This window comes from Plodia interpunctella, chromosome 22 (genome assembly GCF_027563975.2).
Source record: "Plodia interpunctella isolate USDA-ARS_2022_Savannah chromosome 22, ilPloInte3.2, whole genome shotgun sequence".
Lineage (NCBI taxonomy): Eukaryota > Metazoa > Arthropoda > Insecta > Lepidoptera > Pyralidae > Plodia > Plodia interpunctella.
In genome coordinates this window covers 6,386,134-6,404,842 of record NC_071315.1, presented here as the reverse complement: position 1 = coordinate 6,404,842, position 18,709 = coordinate 6,386,134, and the positions used below count along the sequence as shown (strand labels likewise).

The following is an 18,709-nucleotide window of genomic DNA, read 5'->3' as shown; positions in this document are numbered from 1 at the left end:
ACGCAATGGAGCAGTGAGGCCGCCCATTGTGGACAAACGTTACGAATAATATAGCTCGCTTCGCCGCCGGTCCGATTTTTTCCCGGCTGCCAGATCCGGACAGTCGAATGCTGTGGACAAATGGACCAAGTCTAAGTCCGGTCCATTATTTAATTTAGCAATGTATGTAACGGGTATCTGAGTAGAGGTACTGTAACTGTTGAATAGTAGATACACGGTCTTCGTTTTTACGAGCAAAAAAATTCAATTATCGTAAAATGATGTAAAAAATAATTCAAAATTTATATTAGTGGTATCAAAGTTAAGTATGGCATAGCTTTGTGAGTATGTTTGTTACTTATGCACTCTCAAACAGCTGGGGCAATTTTTATGAAATTTCATATTTAGATAGCCTTTATATTTGATTAACACATATTGAATTTAATTTAAATTACTTAACTATTGGTTGGTACTTATTTTTAATTTTCTTTCTGTTTAAAAAAAGGGTCAAATAGGCATGATTAATTTTATGAAAGTAAATATTAAAAAAATATTGATATTTATTAACAAAAGGATAAAAATTAATTTAATTTTTTTTCTGAAATTCCGTTTGTAATAAATAATAAATAAAACGTTGTGCGCGTACCCTTATCTTTTTATCTCACATACGCTTGAGAGACTATGTCAATTCGATCATTAAGACAAATCCTTTGATTTCATGTTTGCCTGGTACCTGTCATTGATAACGCGAAAAATTGTCCGCCGTGAAAAGAGTCGCAGATTAGGCACCCAGCGGTGGTGTCGAATACAGTGAAGAAAAAATAAACAAAAAAAAAATGAAGGGATTATTAATACAAGTCATTTCTGGGATAATACGTAAGTGTGCTATGTAACCCCCTAACTTTGCCTTGTGTATTCCAGCATTTATTTATTTGACGACCTCGGTGGCGCAGTGGTAAGGTTCTTGCCACTGAACCGAGAGGTCCCGGGTTCGATCCCCGGTCGGGTCGTGATGGAAAATGATCTTTTTCTGATTGGCCCAGGTCTTGGATGTTTATCTATATATGTATTTGTTATAAAATATAGTATCGTTGAGTTAGCATCCCATAACACAAGTCTCGAACTTACTTTGGGGCTAGCTCAATCTGTGTGATTTGTCCTAATATATTTATTTATTTAATTTATTGAAAGAAAGAAACAAAAAATATTTTATTTGTAAAACATAACAAATAGGTACAGTCAACAGCATAACAAGTTGCCTTGCACGAACCTCTATGGCGCGATAATAGCGGCGAGTTTGCAATGAATTTGGGTAGGTTGGAGTTTGGTAGAAGCGAAGCCTCCCGACTTCGCTCACGTAGTAAGTTTTAGCTGCACACGACCTTTTATAGTCAGAGTTAATTGAAGAACTTCTAATGGTGATCTGGAACACCTGACGAAGAGTGAGTCGTGATGGTCCAGCTAAACTTTAGGAAATATAGTTTTTTAGTCTGATGAGTATCTTCTGTACATCTGTTCGGTATGTATAGGTATCGTTACGCTTTGTCTGTACAATTAAATTTCTCTAATAATTTTGACTCCTTAAATTGAAAGATAAATTTATAAGGCAGTTATTAGACTTGTCATAATGTATGGATCTGAATGTTGGGCGACGAAAGTGACGGATGAAAAGAAACTCCATGCGACAGAGATGCGAATGCTGAGATGGATGTGCGGGGAAACTAGATTAGATAAAATATGGAATGAGTATGTAAGAGGAAGTATGAAAGTAGCACCAGCTAATGAGAAATTAAGGCTGGTACGGGCATATTTTACGAAGAGATGAAAATCACGTCACTCAAAGGGCATTAAAGATGGAAGTAAAGGGTTCCAGGAATAGAGGAAGACCTAAGACGAAATGGATGGAGTGTGTCGAGGATAGTATGAACAGGAAAGGAGTATCAATGGATATGGCAAATGACAGAACGAAATGGAAGGAACTTACATACTGTGCCTACCCCACATGAGTGGGATATGGTCAAGAAGAAGACCAAAAATTTTTCGGCCACGCGAACAAAGTCTCGGGCATCAGCTAGTATACTTATATATTTATCTGTAGTGTCCTTATTTCAATATGAACGATATTTTTGTTAATTGAAGAAGATTAAAAAATGTTATATTGGTGGATTTGTTCCCGTTGAGTCACACCGCAATAACATATAATAATAATAATAACAATTAGCCCGTAGGGCAGCTTGTGGCGAGCTGTTGGGGAGTAGCGACCCCACGGACCTGAGTGCTCCCAGGGGAGGCCCCTGTTCCATCCAAATTTCATTCTATAGACCAGTACTTCTATCCATTATTCTGCAATAGTTCACACTCCCGCCGAGACCTGCTCATGGTCATATCATTTCATTGGTATATCCGGGAGCGGGTCTTGGCGGGAGACCTACACAACATCAAAATTCTCCAAAGGGCCTCTACGTGTTGGATCCATATCCCCACGCAAGCCTCTCAAAGGACCGGACTATGTGCCGTGAGTCCCAAAAGGAGATACAAGTAATAACAATTAACAATTTTATAATCGTTTACATAATCCTTTTTCAGTGGGTTTAGGCTGCATGGGTTTTGGCGTCTCCTTCGCATGGCCGTCAACAACTCTCCTCCTATTCAAATCAGAGAACACGACGTTAAACCGACCGATGTCTGAAAGCGAAGCTGCTCTATTTGGCAGCTTGTCTTCGGTGGGGGGGATGATCGGGAACCCTTTGATGGCCGTGCTGTTGGGGAGGTTGGGGAGGAAGTATAGCGCTATATTGTCAACATGTGTGGGATTGGTGAGTGGATTGCACTATCTTCAAAGCCAAAGCAATTATGCTGAAATAAATAAATAAGATTACTAATCCAACTAATATTATAAATGCGAAAGTTTGTGAGGACACACATACTTGTGTTGTTAGTTCATCGAAACTCTACTGGACTGATTGTTATGAAATATGGTACACAAGTAGAATAATGAGATGAAAAAATGTTATATAACAAAACCATTTAAATAGATGCTTGAGTATTTTCAAAAAACATAATTTCTTACGTGTTAATTAAGTGTACCTACAACTCTCTGATGAAAAAACTACGTCGTCTCGGCGTGAGCCGTGAAGAGATGAATTGATTCAGCCCAACTGGCTGGTGGTCTCGATAGCTCAGTGGTTAAGAGCACTGTCCCGAATAGACAGAGGCGCGGGTTCAATTCCCGCTCGATTCCAGATTTTTTCATCTCATTATTATTTTCAAAAATAAGTTAAAAAGAATGACATGTGACATGTTATAACAAATCCATTTAAATGAGTAACACATACGGACTTTTTATTTTGAAATTTCCACGGGAGCAAAACCTTGGGGCGCAGCTAGTAAGTGTTACCTATTAATGTGTACCTGTAAACGTAAACAGTTTTATCAAGATTCCTCTGCTATCAAGAAATCCTAAACCAAACAATTAAGTAACTTACATCTGTCGTCTGTCACGCTTTCACAGATGGCCGATTTTTATTACATTTGTAATAGATATTAATCAATGTCTTGAGGTCAAATCTCATTTAGATATATATATGGCTCTTAAAGTAATTTGTAATTTTCTTTCAGATCGCCTGGACTTTGGTAGTATTTTCTAGTACTGTAGAAGTCATCTTAACAGCTATCTTCTTGTTCGGTGTGAGTGGTTCTGTTATGCTGGTAGTTCCTGTATACATCTCAGAGTTCTGCCAGGAGAACATAAGAGGCATAATGACGTCATTATTCGTGGTTTTCAATGGATTAGGAATGCTGGTATCTATATTGTTGGGAAGCATTTTGAGTTACCACACTATGACTTATGTGTTCCTGGTAATGTCGGGCGCTGGTGTCGTTCTTTTATCGATTTTGAAGGAATCACCTGTCGTGTTTATGCAGAAGGGAAAAGAAGAGGTAAGATATAATTTTATAAGCTTTTATTTAACTTGCCATGTAAGTGTACCTATGTATATTCGGACGGAATCTTGCAAATCAATTTTGAAGCATATATCTTAAATCGATTGAGCTGATATTCTGTACACACGTTTAGTTTGGATGACAATGCATTATTATGACCTGATAGTGCACCTACAAGCGGCGAGTATGCAATATGATTTCTCTGACAACAACAAAAGCTTGTGTCAAAAAAATATTTTTTGTAAAAAAATTATTTAATATGACTGTATAACTACAACATAAATAGACAACGTTGACCATCTGGCTTGAAGATGTTAAAATATTACGTCTATATTTTTTCAGGAAGCCAAGAAATCCGTAGCATACTACAGAAGCTGGGATCCTAACTCAAAGGAAGTTATGCAAGAGATAGAAAAGATAAAACGCGCTCTCAATCCTGATTTAGATGGTAATGTATTAGCTGAGATTATCTTTAACAAGCAATAGATAAACAAAAGAAAAAAAATACAACATACGCTCATATAGTTGTTGTTGTGGTTAGAAAAATGTAAAAATTAGGCAATATTTCGGCTTGCCGTGTCGTTCTGGGCTGTGAAGCCGCAAAGCTCAGCGTAAAAAAAACCTTAAAATTTTGAAGATTTGATCGGTATTTTACAACCGGCCACCTGCCAGACGTCAACCTTCCTTGGAAATGCTGTTGTTGCCAATATTTCGGCTTGCCGGATTAATTAATACTAAAATATAATTAATTGCAGAAGACAAATCAATTTTTCAATCGCCGGAGGAAGAGAAATTGAATCCCGAAAACCCGTCAATACCGCAGAAACCGCTTACTTTTATGGAATTATTAAGTAAGTATAATTATTGTATATATATACATTCATGTAAAGGTATATATAAATATATTTCTTACATGTTTTATAACTTTTAAAAAGAACTAACACCCAACCAAAGGTTTTTGGTTCAGTCTTGTTTTCCATGCAATATGACAATTTACCAGGTTCTCAGAAGTTGAGAAGAAGAACAGAGATAGCCATACATAATATCTGAGATAGTAATCATGTTAAAATTAAAACTCTCCAGGGAAGTCCCGCTCCACCCGCCGCGCCATGGTGGTCCTCTTGGTCCTCATAACCGCCGCCATCTTCCAAGGGCTGGTCGTGGTGGTGGTATACGCAATACCCCTGTTTTCTCAAGTCGTACCAGCAGATGTCATGTCGCCAGCGCTATGCAGTGTGCTACTCTGTGGCATTAACGTGGTGTCATCACTTCTAGGAGGATTCTTGACGGACAAGGCTGGAAGACGGGTGAGATATTTGTCATTTATGATACCCTAGTACACTTCAATTTAAAAATTATAACTTATTTCCTTCGTTTTTTCCAGATGTTAATCATCGTAGCCTCTTTCCTGACGGGCACCTTTTGCGTCATAATCGGGATTCTCATCATATCGGAGTGGGGTCCAAAATGGCTGATCGCTGTCTTCATATACCTATATAGTATTAGTTACACGGTGGGAGCCGGTACGGTTCCATTTGTTATGATGGCCGAGGTGCTTTTGCCTGAGGTGGGTTTAAATTCTTTAGTTTTCGACCAATGGGCCAGTCACATTGATACACTGCGCTGCTACTCATTTTTTTTTTTATAGGTTTTAACATAAACCTGCGTCGACGTATGCTAAAACTTTATACAATTTCCTCGTTGATCTTACCCATGTAAAAAACAACGAAAGACAATCCATCGTCATTCATTGTTTAAAATCATGAAGATGAAAAACACCATTTAGATTAGAAAGTAAATTATATAGTGCCACTACATACTTAATGCTGCAGGTAATGTGATAATCAATACATATAATAAAACAGTAGAAAAATATATTAAATAAATAAATATATTAGGACAAATCACACAGATTGAGCTAGCCCCAAAGTAAGTTCGAGACTTGTGTTATGGTATACTAACTCAACGATACTATATTTTATAACCAATACATATATAGATAAACATCCAAGACCCGGGCCAATCAGAAAAAGATCATTTTCCATCATGACCCGACCGGGGATCGAACCCGGGACCTCTCGGTTCAGTGGCAAGAACTTGATCACTGCGCCACCGAGGTCGTAAAATCCCGTACATTGAATATATTTAGTCGTATGAGTATCTTTCCATATAGGTATCGTTATGTTTGTCTGTACAGTTAAATTTCTCTAAAAATGTTGAGTCCTTACCAACAATTGTTCGGCCAGGTGAAAGAAGTCGCGGGCATCAGCTAGTACTAAATAAATAAAAAATACGTCTGCCGCTACGGGTTTGGGGTAGTAAAACAAGTGTATTGCTACAAGGGAATCAGAAAAGGGTCTGGGGACCTAGTGGTCCCGAAAGTTAGTACTTTCGGTGAAGGAAAACATCACGCGAAAACATACATACACTGGTAGACTGTTAAGTTCCTTATAGTGTTTATGTACTTACTGCCACACTAATAACGGTACTTGTAAAAGCAGATCATTTCTTGCACTCTACTAATTTTGTTGAACAGTGCCAAAAGTTGGACTCAATCACAGATATAAGTTTTATTCAATGGTTGGTTGGTATCCGCAAGTCTGTTTTTCCGCTTCGTAGTAGCTATATAAAAACGTGATGTTCACTGGCACGTAAACTAAATAGATTATTTTTTTCGATTTCAGGTAAAAGGCTATATAACCATGTTGATAATGGAATGGGCTTGGCTCTGCAACTTCGCTCTGCTGTACGTCTTCCAGTCTATCGTCGCCAGATACGGCATTGGGCCAGTCTTCTTCGTCTTCGCTGCAATTAGCTTCCTCACCTCAGGATACAGCATATTCTTCGTCCCGGAGACCAAAGGATTAAGTGTGAATGTCATACAAACGCTGTTCTTGAAGAAACGGAGAGATTTAGAAACAGAGCAATGAATATTGCCCCGTCTTATCTAGGAATATTATAGGACTTAACTAGGTATATCATAGTTTATTAAATGTTTACGTTTTTACAGTAATTTTGTTAATAAATTCCCTAAATACACTAATCCATGATATATACTAAATAATTAAAAAATATATATTCTTTTTTAATTTTTTGCAATATTTCAGTTCGAAATTTTTAGTACCTAGCTACATAAAGTGTTATGTGAAATCCATTAATTTTTCTTTCTTGTTGACCGAGCTTGATAGGTATATGATGGAATCGAATAATACTACAGTTTACTTCCAAGTTATATTTTCTACACTACACTTTTTCATTCTCTTTTTCTGTTTCTATCTCTTTCGCACTTCTCATCTCTAATTCAGCTTTCTTCTCCTTTTTCGTCTTCAAATCGTTCTGTATCTCCTCTACAGATCTGAGTTTAGTTTCTGGGAATACCAGGATAACATAAAGGGCAGCTAGTAGACACACCGCTGCGAAGAAGTAGAAAGATACGTGAATGCCAATGGCATTTGCTAGTGGCTTGAAGAACAGCATTTGTAAGAAAGAAGCTATTGAAGCTAGCGTCATAGATGCTGCCAAGACTGTTCCTCGATACTGAAAAATAAACATTGGATTATTTTTTATTAGCAGTGGTATAAAGATATGTAGGTAAGTGAATGATATACGTTACAAATATTATAGTAGTCAGAATGAAACAAATTAAGAAAACAAGAAAGGACAGAAATGTAACAAACCTTAAAAGAGAACATTTCGCTAATGATGACCATACACACAGGCTGGATACCAGCAGAGTCGCAGAAAATGGTTAAGCAGAGAGTGGTGACGGGAATCCAGGATGGCAGGGCTACACCGAACTCCCTCGTCAGGAACCAGGACGCTAGGAGGCACATGGTGAGCCCTGACACAATGGCCGTTACGACGAAAAGTGGCTGGAATTAAAATAAAAAAAAAATAAAATCTTCAAATAATGCTTTCATGTCACAACAACTTTTACCAAGGTTTATATTATTGATGTCTGAGGGTCGTGGCTATCATGTCGAATGTTACATACACATCGACTTTCTTGATAATTGAATAGACTAGATTGCCAGTGTCTTCTCAATTTTATATAGTTTCGTCACGATGTTTTCCGGGAGTAATTAAGTGGTGGTCGGTGAAAACTATCTTGTATGAGTTACATTGGTATACAATAGTATATCAATATGGGACGATTGGGATTCGAATCTGGCCTCTATTGATTACATAGGCTGGCATTTTAACTACTGAGCCGGTGGTCCGCGTCATGATTTAATTACTGTTTGTTCACGCTACCAGGATATCATAACTATGGAAGACATACGTACCTTGCGACCAGCGATTTCAACCATGCTAGATGCCAACATAGCACCACACACTTGAACAGCTCCAAGCATCATTGCCTGTTGATTAGGGGTCAAGAGGCCCAAGCCCCCTCCCCCTTCAGCAGACAAAGAGAAGATTTCCCCAGCAAAGTTGAGTACTGGTATAGCACCGCACACTTCACGCGCGAGGGCCACTATGATCGCGATACGGAACGCTCTAAAGAGAATCTTGTCTTGTACTGGAATATAGAATTAGAACGTCTAGATGAACGTATTCTTATCATCATCATTCCTAGCCAATCCATATTTCAATTGGGTTCGGCTCTCTTAATTCTTTTGTGCCATTTTTTCTCTATTATGGCCAAAGAAAAATAATGTGTAAATAGTTTTAGTTTTTATATTCAATTTCACAGTACTAGTAAGTCTAAGTCATGAAAGGTCCAATGTCTATTTGCTACTTAGATAACAGTCACAGGTACAGTGGCACGTCTCGATAATTGACGAGGTAGACAAAGCCAAGTGTTGCTGAACTGGAAATCACGTTTAGCTTTAAGGCACGAGGCAAGGTGTATTTAAAACAAAAATGTGATAGTTCGGTGCCCATGATAAGAATCTACATTATTATTTTTAGTGAATATACAAATTCACTTGACTATATGTTTGTCTGGGAAACTCTATGTCTAGATCCGGTTACGAAATCTTTTATAATATAAGTAAACATTTGCCTTGATAAAAAAACTTTAAACATTGTCATTGATATACAACTCTAAAAAAAATAAGTTAAATGTCATTTTAAGCTTATTAAATAATTGTTTAATATGTAAAGACGAGGATTTTGTTTCAATTTGAATTGTATCTCATATAAATTTCACTAAGGGTGTGTTGCACCGTCAACTTTAACGTAAACAACGTACGCAGAACCCTATTACGCTATTTTCGTCAGCGGCGAATATCCATTCCACCGAAGAGAAGAAGGAGATTATCCACATAAGCGAGGCCCAGGGTGAATTTATTCATGAACACTCACTTACTTATAGCTTTGAGTGCAAACTGGCTGCTCTCAGCATCAGCCCGTTGCTCCTTCATCATGCCTTCCAGCTCTTCCTTCAAGGAGACGTGCTCTTCAGGACGGCATCTCAGCCACGCCAGCACCCTTATTGCTTCCTGTTGGAATAAAATACAAGTTACAAGTTCTATCTTTGAACACGTTCTTAAGTCCTCTCTTGTCACGTCTAACATTTAGGCTATTATATTATGTATTTATAATTGTATGTTATTTGTAATATGTATTTATATCTATTTTATGTATTTTTTGTTATTGTTATATATATTTATATATTCATTTATTTAGATTTTACTTTTCCTAAGTATATTTATTTATTTTCTTACAATTTATAGTCTTCTATGTTCATGTTGTACGTTATTAGTTCTGACGAGCCTGCTACTGTATACACGTCCACTCAACCTATCGGCGTTGACTGTAAGAGATCCCTGCATGGGATAAGTCCGCCGTTGTACAATCTTTCTTGTATTAATTTTGATTAATGTGCTTATTTTCGTGCAATAAAGTTATTACAAACAAACAAACGTTTATTTGTTAGACAAATGAAAAAAACCCGACTTTCATATTCATTTCGCTACAACTTTTGAACGGCTGAACAGATTTTCATGAAATATTGTTAAGAACACTCGGGACACAATTATCTATGACATAAAAGAATAAATAAACTTGATCTGTCTAAGCTACAATGCCACAAGATATAGATACACAGACAGACAAGTTAAACTTATAACACCCCACTTTTTGCGTCGGGGGTTACAATTAAATGTTCCTGGTAGGTAAAATGAGTTTTTTTTTTACAGTGATGGTTTTTGCCACAAGTTTTTGTTGTCAGTTATATCCATTCCTCAACTTTCTTATTTCAGATTTTGCTTCTATTTTTCTTTCTATTATGATTTTAAGTATTCGTATCTTACAAAATGGTCAAACATTTATCCACGTGTTGCGTTCTTTTTTCATTAACAATGTATCTTCTTCATAGTCGTATTCCTCATGGCTGAGGGTCGTGGTCATTACGTAGAATAAAACTCACACAACAACTTTCTTGACATTATTAATGGAGTGGTTTGCCAATGTCTTCTTCATTTCATACACAAGTTAATGATCAACCAGTGTGCAGGTTTCCTCACAATGTTTTCCTTCACCGGAAGCAAGTGGTGATCTATGAAAACTACATGAGTCAGATTGGTATACAAACTCATGTGGCACGAGTAGGATTCGAACCTGGGACCTTTTGATCCACAGGCGGGCGTCATAACCATTACACCACCAACGCTTCTTCAATGTATAGTGCATAATTATGAAGCCACTAGCGACCCGCCCCAGCGTCACACGGGTGCAATATTATGCTTATTATACACATATATACCTTCCTCTGGAATCTCTTTATCTATTAAAAAACCCGCATCAAAAATAGTATATATAAAAGCGAAAAAAACCTCACTCACGTATCACGAAATCTCGAAAACTACTGAGCCCATGAAGATGAAATTTGGCAGGAAGGTTGATTGTGACTAGGAGACATCCGCTAAGAAAGGATATTTCAAAATTCCAACCCTAATAGCGGGAAATAAATAGATTTTATAAGCCTTACAATATAAAGCGCGATAAAAGAATAACTGAAATTTTACTTCGATTCCTTGTAAGAAATTGAATTCACGTGTCGCGGGCAAAAGCTGGTTAATTAATATATAATATAATAAAGATCTTACATCAATTTTGCCATTCTTCACCAAATAAGACGGAGACTCTGGCATCATCAGGAACAGCACCATGTGCACCGCCGGCATGGCCAGGCAGATCCACAGGATGGTGGTATAGCTCAGGACGTCGCCAATGATGTACAGGAATAGGTTGCCGGTCGTCTGGAAGAATATCATCTGCGAAGAGAAAGCGGACATCAAGATCGAAAACAACGTTTTTATTCAGAAATCAGGCTTCCACAGACACTTTTTCGTATCAGATTTTTTCCTAATCCTAACTAATATTATAAAAGCGAAAGTAAGTTTGTTTGTTACCTCGTCACACTTTATCTATTGCATACATATGATTAGGAGTACGGAAAAAGACATAGGCTAATTTATATCGCGAGAAAAAGATTTTTTCCCGCAGGAAAGGAAAGGAGGTGAAGCCTTGTGCAAAATCTGCTACTATTAATAAATATATTAATTTTCTTAAAAAAGATACTAGCACTTCGGAATGACTACTGCTGAGAAAAATTCCGAAAGAAACTCATTCAAACAGTATTTGGTCACTACCACATGTCTGAATGTTTGTTGGAAGGAATCATTGTATCCTTAAAATTTTGAAGATTCTGCTGTGATTTTACAACCGGCCGCCTGCCTGACGACAACCCTCCTTAGGAATGCCATTGATATCTATCAGCTGCCTAGACTGTGTGTCCCTTAATCGCCTCGTACGACATCCACGTGAGGATATAGTGTGATCCTATTCTATCCTGTGGTAGGCCTACACCACACGCTACAAATGACTGAAGATAATTAAGTACTGCTGGTTTTTTTTTCTTATCTGTTTACCAATGATAGAGAGAGAGAGAGAGACACTTGCCAATGTCCCAAGGAAGCCCCTAATGCTGTTCTCGCTGATCTCCTTGGTGTATAGCGGACAGATGACGTAGACTCCAGCCATGGTGACGCCGGCCAAGGCTCGTGCCAGAATGAAAGCCCACACTTCCATCGAACATAGTTTTAGGATCCAACAGCCCTTTAATTAAAAGTTTGTCTTACTTTGATTGAGCAATGAGAATATTTATACTAATGATAATAAAAGACAGTTCTAGTCTTAAGATGGGTATAAAGAAGCGACGCCTGTGGATCGAAAGGTCCCAGGTTCGAATCCTACTCGTGCCACATGAGTTTGTATACCAATCTGACTTATGTATAGTAGTTTGCATCGTCCGCCACTTGCTTCCGGTAAAGGTAAACATCGTGAGGAAACTTGCACACTGGTTGATTATTATTAACTTGTGTGAATTTGAGAAGGCAATGGCAAACCACTCGATTAATAATGCCAAGAAAGTTTTTGTGTGTGTTTAATTCCATCCACGTAATAACCACGACCCTCAGCCATGAGGAATACGACTATGAAGAATAATTTTAAGATACTATATTATATATGCTTGATGTAACTCATTCACGCTGTTCGCCACAAACCTTAGTAGTTTTCGAAGTGCAATTTATTGTCATTCGTAAATATTCATATTCAAACCAAGTGTTACAATGATTTTAAAGTAATTACAATTAGTGCTCATAACTTAGTCACCTTTTACAGGTATTGCGAATTGCGGCGTCTCTGTTTTATAATATTAGTAAACCTTTACATTTATAGTCATCTTATAATAATTATCATGTAATATATCTATATTCTATACTCGTCATAGAAATATATATTTTTATGTAAGGTTATGTAATATTTAATGTTATTTGAATTTGTTTATAGAGTACCTAATAGCTCTGATTTTCAAGGTGGTATTTAAGTTTTTTATAAATAAACTGAACCTATGTTAAAATAAACCTTGTATCACGATATAATAAATAAATAAATAAAAAATACTAATTTTATAAATGCGAAAGTCTGTTTCGCTTTCACGGCTAAACCGCTGGATCGGTTTTGATGAAGTTTGGTATGTACGTAGCTAGTTAAAGATCCCCGTTCAACCATAAGATTTTTTTTTACAAATCAGCCCCTAATGGATGGATGATGATGGGGGTGAAAAGACGACCACAAAATCATAAAAAATATAATTATACCGTCAGAAGCATAGGTAAAAGAAAAATATGGTCAGAAGCAGAAGTAAGTATTCTACGGTGAAGTTGCGGGTAAACAGCTGGTTGTACAGTCAACAGCACATCAACCTACCCATAAAGCTATAAAGGTTCATACAGGATGACTTTATATGTTGTTGACTGTACATAAGTACTACTACATTAAATTTTAAAAAACCATAATGTTTTTTTTTTAATTCAACTTGCAATATTTATGGAGCCCTGCAACTCAATTTTGAAGAAGACGTGAGATGAGCAAGTTTGTATAATATAAGTTTTGTTTGAATGACAAGGCATTATAATAATATGCTCGCCCTTGCGTTGTCGTTCAAACAAAACGTGTGTGACCTAGGATCGACTCTCGACGAGGGAATTCCTCAACGGTCATGAAATTTTACACGTGGAATTACTGCACCGATATGATTTTCTTTGTCATACGTTGCATGAAACAAGATCTCCCTGATGACAATAAAAGCTTGAGTCAAAAATTACATATATCTATAAAAAATGTTTGGTTACCAATGATAACTAGCGAAACCATATTTAATGAATGTCACGAGTGTTTCGAACTCCGCCGCGGGCTGTCATTAGTGTTTATTAAATTGTACCATACTCACACATTAATCAATATAATTATCCTATTTTATAAATAAGTAAGTAAAGTACTGATACAATGTTAATTTTATAAATGTTTAATTTAAAAAAGTGTTCTTTATTTAAAAAAATTTCGGACACGAATGAAACGTCGATATCAAACGCTTGTGAAATTCACCCATTTGGATTTAGTTATTATAATTTTAATAATAATAAAACAATTTGAGTCATCTGTCTCCATACTTACGGCAGTACACAGGGATAAAAAAATTAAGGTTATCTTCCTCCCAATGCCTTCTCCCATGTACGATATGATGAAGTCAAATATCACTGCGACCATGTACGCAATGGAAGCCATCCATGATATCTGAAATAGAAAATTAATCACATATAATAAACCATATAATAATGCATAAAGTTAAAACATACTGTACGATAATATGTTCTGTCCCTTTTTGTCAATTTAATCAATGTTATAAGGAACGACAGTAACAAAACATATTGAACTTTTGTATGAATAACTGGGAAAGTCTCAAATTCGTTTTTTGTCGATTATATTTTGCTAATACAGGTTTTATGGCTCTTACGGCTAAACAGATTTCGATGAAATCGATATCTGACGTAAGTATGCCTATATTAAATACACGCAAAAATAAAAATCATTTATTCAGAAATTAGGCCTTCACAGGCACTTTTTCACGTCATATATAAATTAAATGATGTTTACCAAAGCTACAAACTACTAGCATTTCGGAACGACCACTGCTGAGAAGAGATGCCGAAAGAAACTCATTCAAACAGTGTTGGCCCTATTATGCCAGAAGGGCTTGCCATTTTTTAAATATAAATTTATGTATAATTTTTTAGCAGTAATATAACAATGTATGTACACAATAAAGTACATGGTCAAAAGGTATACTGAAACATATTATGATTGTGATCAAGTGCTGATGAAAGAAAAAAAAATATATATATAATGTATAATTAACCAAACAAAAAAAAAACTTTTAATAAAAGATCGAGCTGACCAGTTCCCCCCGGCAGCACCCGTTCACGAGTTGACGCGTGAGTCAGCCATCGCGAAGCTCAACCACAATAGAGGGAACCTCCCGATCCGATCCACGACGATACCACGACGATAGTGTTTTCTATACATTGCCCCTTACCTCTGTAATGGTCAAAGGACTGCCTCTAGGTGAATTTTCTGACTGTAGCAGGAGTGACATGGGAGACATCCAGCCGATGATACAGCCATAACAGAACACGGGGAAGTTTACTAAAATTCATCAATATATCATCATCACTACATAGTATAAAACAAAGTCGATTTCTGTTGTCTGTCTGTCCCTGTGTATGCTTAGATCTTAAACTACGCAACGGATTTTTTTGTATATAGATTATATACCTATATAGACATAAACCTCTCGTTATATCTATAATTTAAAAGATGTTTAAAATATAGCAATCTTGGATAATGTACCTTTCTAATGGTGAAAGAATTTTTGAAATCCATTCGGTAGTTTCGGAGATTACCCGTCTCAAACATGCAAACTCACAAACGCTTACCTCTTTATAATAATAAACTATATGTTGCCTGGGGCTTCGCTCAAGTGGGAAATTTGAGATAAAATATAGCCTATAGCAATCTTGGATAATGTACTACCCTAATGGTGAAAGAGTTTTTGAAATCCATTCGGTAGTTTCGGAGATTACCCGCCTCAAACATACAAACTCACAAACGCTTACCTCTTTATAATATACTGTTATGGTTTAAGCACGGACGGGCAGTTAGTTTACTATAATTTTATTTACTCATGGAATAAGTACCTGGGTAATCCGACGTAGCACCTACTAATTTACTTAAATGTATCAAAATTTTCGATTAAAGGCACAATAATAGCCTCACCAGCTTAGACAACTAATAAAAGTAGTGATAACTGCATTCCGAAAGAGGATTGACAGGCAGGCGGCCGGTTTTAAAACTACAGAGGCCATACGCATCCGGGAATAACCTCTGAATAAATTAATGAAAATAATTCTTTAAAAGAAATAACAGAAATTATGTTTAAAATCGGATCAGTAGTTTCAGCGATTAGGACGTCCAAACAAACGCTTTATTATATTAGTATGAATGAGCACTGATATGCGTAAGATTATTTATCTGGAAAATTACCATATGTAGCTAAAACAAAACATCACCCACAATGATTTGCGAATGGTATATAACGTTCTTATAACAAGGACAAATCAGACAGATTGAGCTCGCCCCAAAGTAAGTTCAAAGCTTGTGTCATGGGATACTAACTCAAAGATACTATATTCTATAACATATAATATAGATGAACATCCAAGACCCAGGCCAATCTGAAAAAGATCAATTTCCATGTTTACCTGACCGGGGATTGAACCCGGGACCTCCAGTGTAGCAGTCCGGCATGGTGACCATTAGGCCACGGAGGTCGTCAAAAACAATAACAATTTTATTTTCCAGTGACTAACAGCGTGATAGGAACTAACGCAGCTGTTACAAGGAGTTTAATTATCACATTTTATCTCTTACGGAGCAGACAGAGCGAAGCTTGAATGCCACGTTTAGACAGCTGAAGCAGGTGGGTTTATTGGTGAAATTGAGAGAAATAGTGACCTATGAAGAAGAATCTCCTTCTTTCTTTGAACGCGTCCTTTGTGTCTAGAATGCTGGGAGTATTCCCTTGACCTTTAAATTCTGCTGGAGAGAACGGTTAGCATATTTTATGTTTTTCTTTTGCTCCGAAACCAGAATACAGGACAAAACTAGTAGAAGGAATCGAAGATCAAATTAAAACTTACTTAGAACAGCACATATTAGCTGATTGATTTTGCTCCCTTCACTGAACACAAAGTAGTATTTCTTCATAATGTCTATTATAACCACTATTTTTTAAACTACGTAAAAATAGCTTAGTTTTTTTAAAAGTAAGAATTGGTGGATCCGACACACAGAAATCATTCAATAAGTTCTAATACCGGAGGCGAAAATTTTCTCCACAACGTTGCGCCATCGATTCGAGTATGAAGTAGTTATAACAATAATATTTATATATAGTTATTTATTAAAATAACTATAATAACGATTTAAAAATTGGTAAATTTAATGTTTGAGTTGTTTAAAAGCCGGCGCCAACATCTTTGCGTCTTCCTAACGTTGGTGTATCAAACGACTAAAGAGAATATTTCAATTGTAGTTAATTTAAGACAATATGATATCACGATTTATTCTGAACATCAGTCAATATTGATCTTGTTGTTATGCGTAGTATAATTAGTGTATTATTTTTACAAGATTTTATTTAACTTCAATGTATCTATGTCGCTAAGTCTCGGGTGGAATATTACAACTCAAATTTGAAGCAGATATCTTCAACCGATTGAACTGAAGAATTTTGTATACACGTTTAGATTGGATGACAAATGCAATACGATGATAAGCATGACCTGGTGGTCTACCCAGGAATGGATCAAGACGTGGGAACACCTCAAAGACTTTTTGTCACACATTAAATGCAATAAGATCTCTCTGACAACAATAAAAACAAAAAAATATATTTTTGTAAAAAACTTATTCCATTGTAACTTGTCTTTAGGTCACATTATCTGAAACTTACTATATTTCTAAGCGATAAGGTCTATATTTATAATCAAATTTCATAATTCTTAATTCGTAAGGTAGTGATAAACTTGGGTTGATATAGGTACATCACTTATCGACGGCAAAAAGTGACGACTTCCAAAGCGTTGTTAATTTGCAAAGATCAAAATGAATGGAATAAGGTGGTACTCCGGAGTACCTACTAATTGTTCTCGGCTCGAATCCTAATCGAATCGCATGTCTTTGTATGCCAATTTGACTAATTTTCTTCTTCTGAATTCGAATGGAAATAGCAGAAAAGATATATTATTTTATTTCGGATTTTGGTGGCTACGTTTTTAATTTAATCAACTGTGCCTAGGTACATTGTGTAATGGAAAACTATAACCAATACTTTCTACTCAAATTCATCACCTATGGCATAATCTGTTAAAAAAGTTTACTTTTCGCTTAAGAAATAAAAGAAATTGATCAAATTGTGATGGTGGTGCTAGTGTGCGGGTACACAGCGCCTTAATTATCCTTTTATTCCTTACATAATATTATAAAACAAAATTCTGTGCCGCGTCCGTCCGTCTGTTCGCGATAAACTGAAAAAACTACTAAACGGATAATCATGCGGTTTATAATGTTAGGAATCACACAATAACGTTTTATGTAAACTTATTATGTATTTACCTGAGCAAAGCCGGCATAGGTAGCTAGTATTGTAAAAACTTTAATTTGCTGTTTTCGAACAGCAAATTAAAAGTGTTTAGAGAAGATCTGACTTATCTAATCTTTTTTAACAAATGAAATAATCTAAGCGATTGTTTGATTGTAAACTCGGGTCCCATTGCTAATATTATAAGAATATATAAATACTGATAAGAAATACGATCGCAGAATGTGTTCACTATAGAAATAATATCAACAATTTACAGGGTAATTTATTTAATAACTGCACATAGATATTTTATAAACTTAATTATTTGTTATTTCCCGAAGAAGTGTATGTTAAAAACTTTTTGTTACTCTATACTATATGACGAGCTCGGTGGCGCAGTGGTAAAGTGCTTGCCTCTGAACCGAGTGGTCATTGGTTCGATCCCCGGTCGGGTCATTATGGAAAATGATCTTTTTCTGATTGGTCCGGGTCTTGCATATTAGTGTCATTGAGTTAGTATAGCATAGCATAACTTGGAGCTAGCTCAATCTGTGTGATTTGTCTTAATGTATTTATATTTATTTTATAATCAACTGTATATATTTGAATGTTGTCCATTTATTTGTTTATTTGTTGGCTCCTTATGATCCACTGTTCACACTTCAGTCAAATATCAGTCTCAGTATATCAATTTGCTTCCGGTGAAGGAAAACATTGTGAGGAAACCTGCACACTGGTTGATTATCGACTTGTGTGTGAAATTGAGAAGTTAATAGCAAACCACTCCATTAA

The 18,709-nt window shown here is 36.2% G+C and overlaps 2 protein-coding genes across 3 annotated transcripts; one reads left to right on the top strand and one right to left on the bottom strand.

Annotated features, from left to right (window-relative positions):
* The first annotated feature begins 199 nt into the window (after positions 1–199).
* On the top strand, positions 200–7,392 carry LOC128679556 (facilitated trehalose transporter Tret1-like). 2 transcript variants are annotated; one of them, XM_053761871.2, is made up of 9 exons: positions 200–320; positions 752–855; positions 2,566–2,795; positions 3,598–3,918; positions 4,264–4,369; positions 4,677–4,772; positions 5,005–5,228; positions 5,306–5,488; positions 6,606–7,392. In XM_053761871.2, the coding sequence occupies exons 2-9, from the start codon at positions 816–818 to the stop codon at positions 6,849–6,851; spliced, it is 1,446 nt and encodes a 481-aa protein (XP_053617846.1). In that variant the 5' UTR covers positions 200–320; positions 752–815; the 3' UTR covers positions 6,852–7,392. The 2 variants fall into 2 exon arrangements, with proteins under 2 accessions (XP_053617846.1, XP_053617847.1); XM_053761872.2 differs by lacking the exon at positions 200–320 and having other exon boundaries at positions 688–855.
* On the bottom strand, positions 7,139–16,850 carry LOC128679555 (facilitated trehalose transporter Tret1-like). The gene is made up of 9 exons (XM_053761869.2): positions 16,473–16,850; positions 14,810–14,919; positions 13,891–14,010; positions 11,833–11,988; positions 10,977–11,144; positions 9,236–9,368; positions 8,208–8,443; positions 7,599–7,793; positions 7,139–7,458 (listed from the first exon to the last, which is right to left on the bottom strand). The coding sequence occupies exons 1-9, from the start codon at positions 16,537–16,539 to the stop codon at positions 7,165–7,167; spliced, it is 1,479 nt and encodes a 492-aa protein (XP_053617844.1). The 5' UTR covers positions 16,540–16,850; the 3' UTR covers positions 7,139–7,164.
* Positions 16,851–18,709: the final 1,859 nt, after the last annotated feature.

Excerpts from the sequence above, each read along its gene's own strand:
- LOC128679555 (XM_053761869.2), bottom strand. The coding sequence starts at position 16,539 with ATGAAGAAATACTACTTTGTGTTCAGTGAAGGGAGCAAAATCAATCAG. Across the intron at positions 14,920-16,472 it reads GCTAATATGTGCTGTTCTAA|TAAACTTCCCCGTGTTCTGT; the intron begins GTAAGTTTTAAT and ends GATGAATTTTAG. Across the intron at positions 11,145-11,832 it reads GGGGCTTCCTTGGGACATTG|ATGATATTCTTCCAGACGAC; the intron begins GCAAGTGTCTCT and ends TTCTCTTCGCAG.
- LOC128679556 (XM_053761871.2), top strand. The coding sequence starts at position 816 with ATGAAGGGATTATTAATACAAGTCATTTCTGGGATAATAC. Across the intron at positions 3,919-4,263 it reads TGCAGAAGGGAAAAGAAGAG|GAAGCCAAGAAATCCGTAGC; the intron begins GTAAGATATAAT and ends ATATTTTTTCAG. Across the intron at positions 4,370-4,676 it reads TCTCAATCCTGATTTAGATG|AAGACAAATCAATTTTTCAA; the intron begins GTAATGTATTAG and ends AATTAATTGCAG.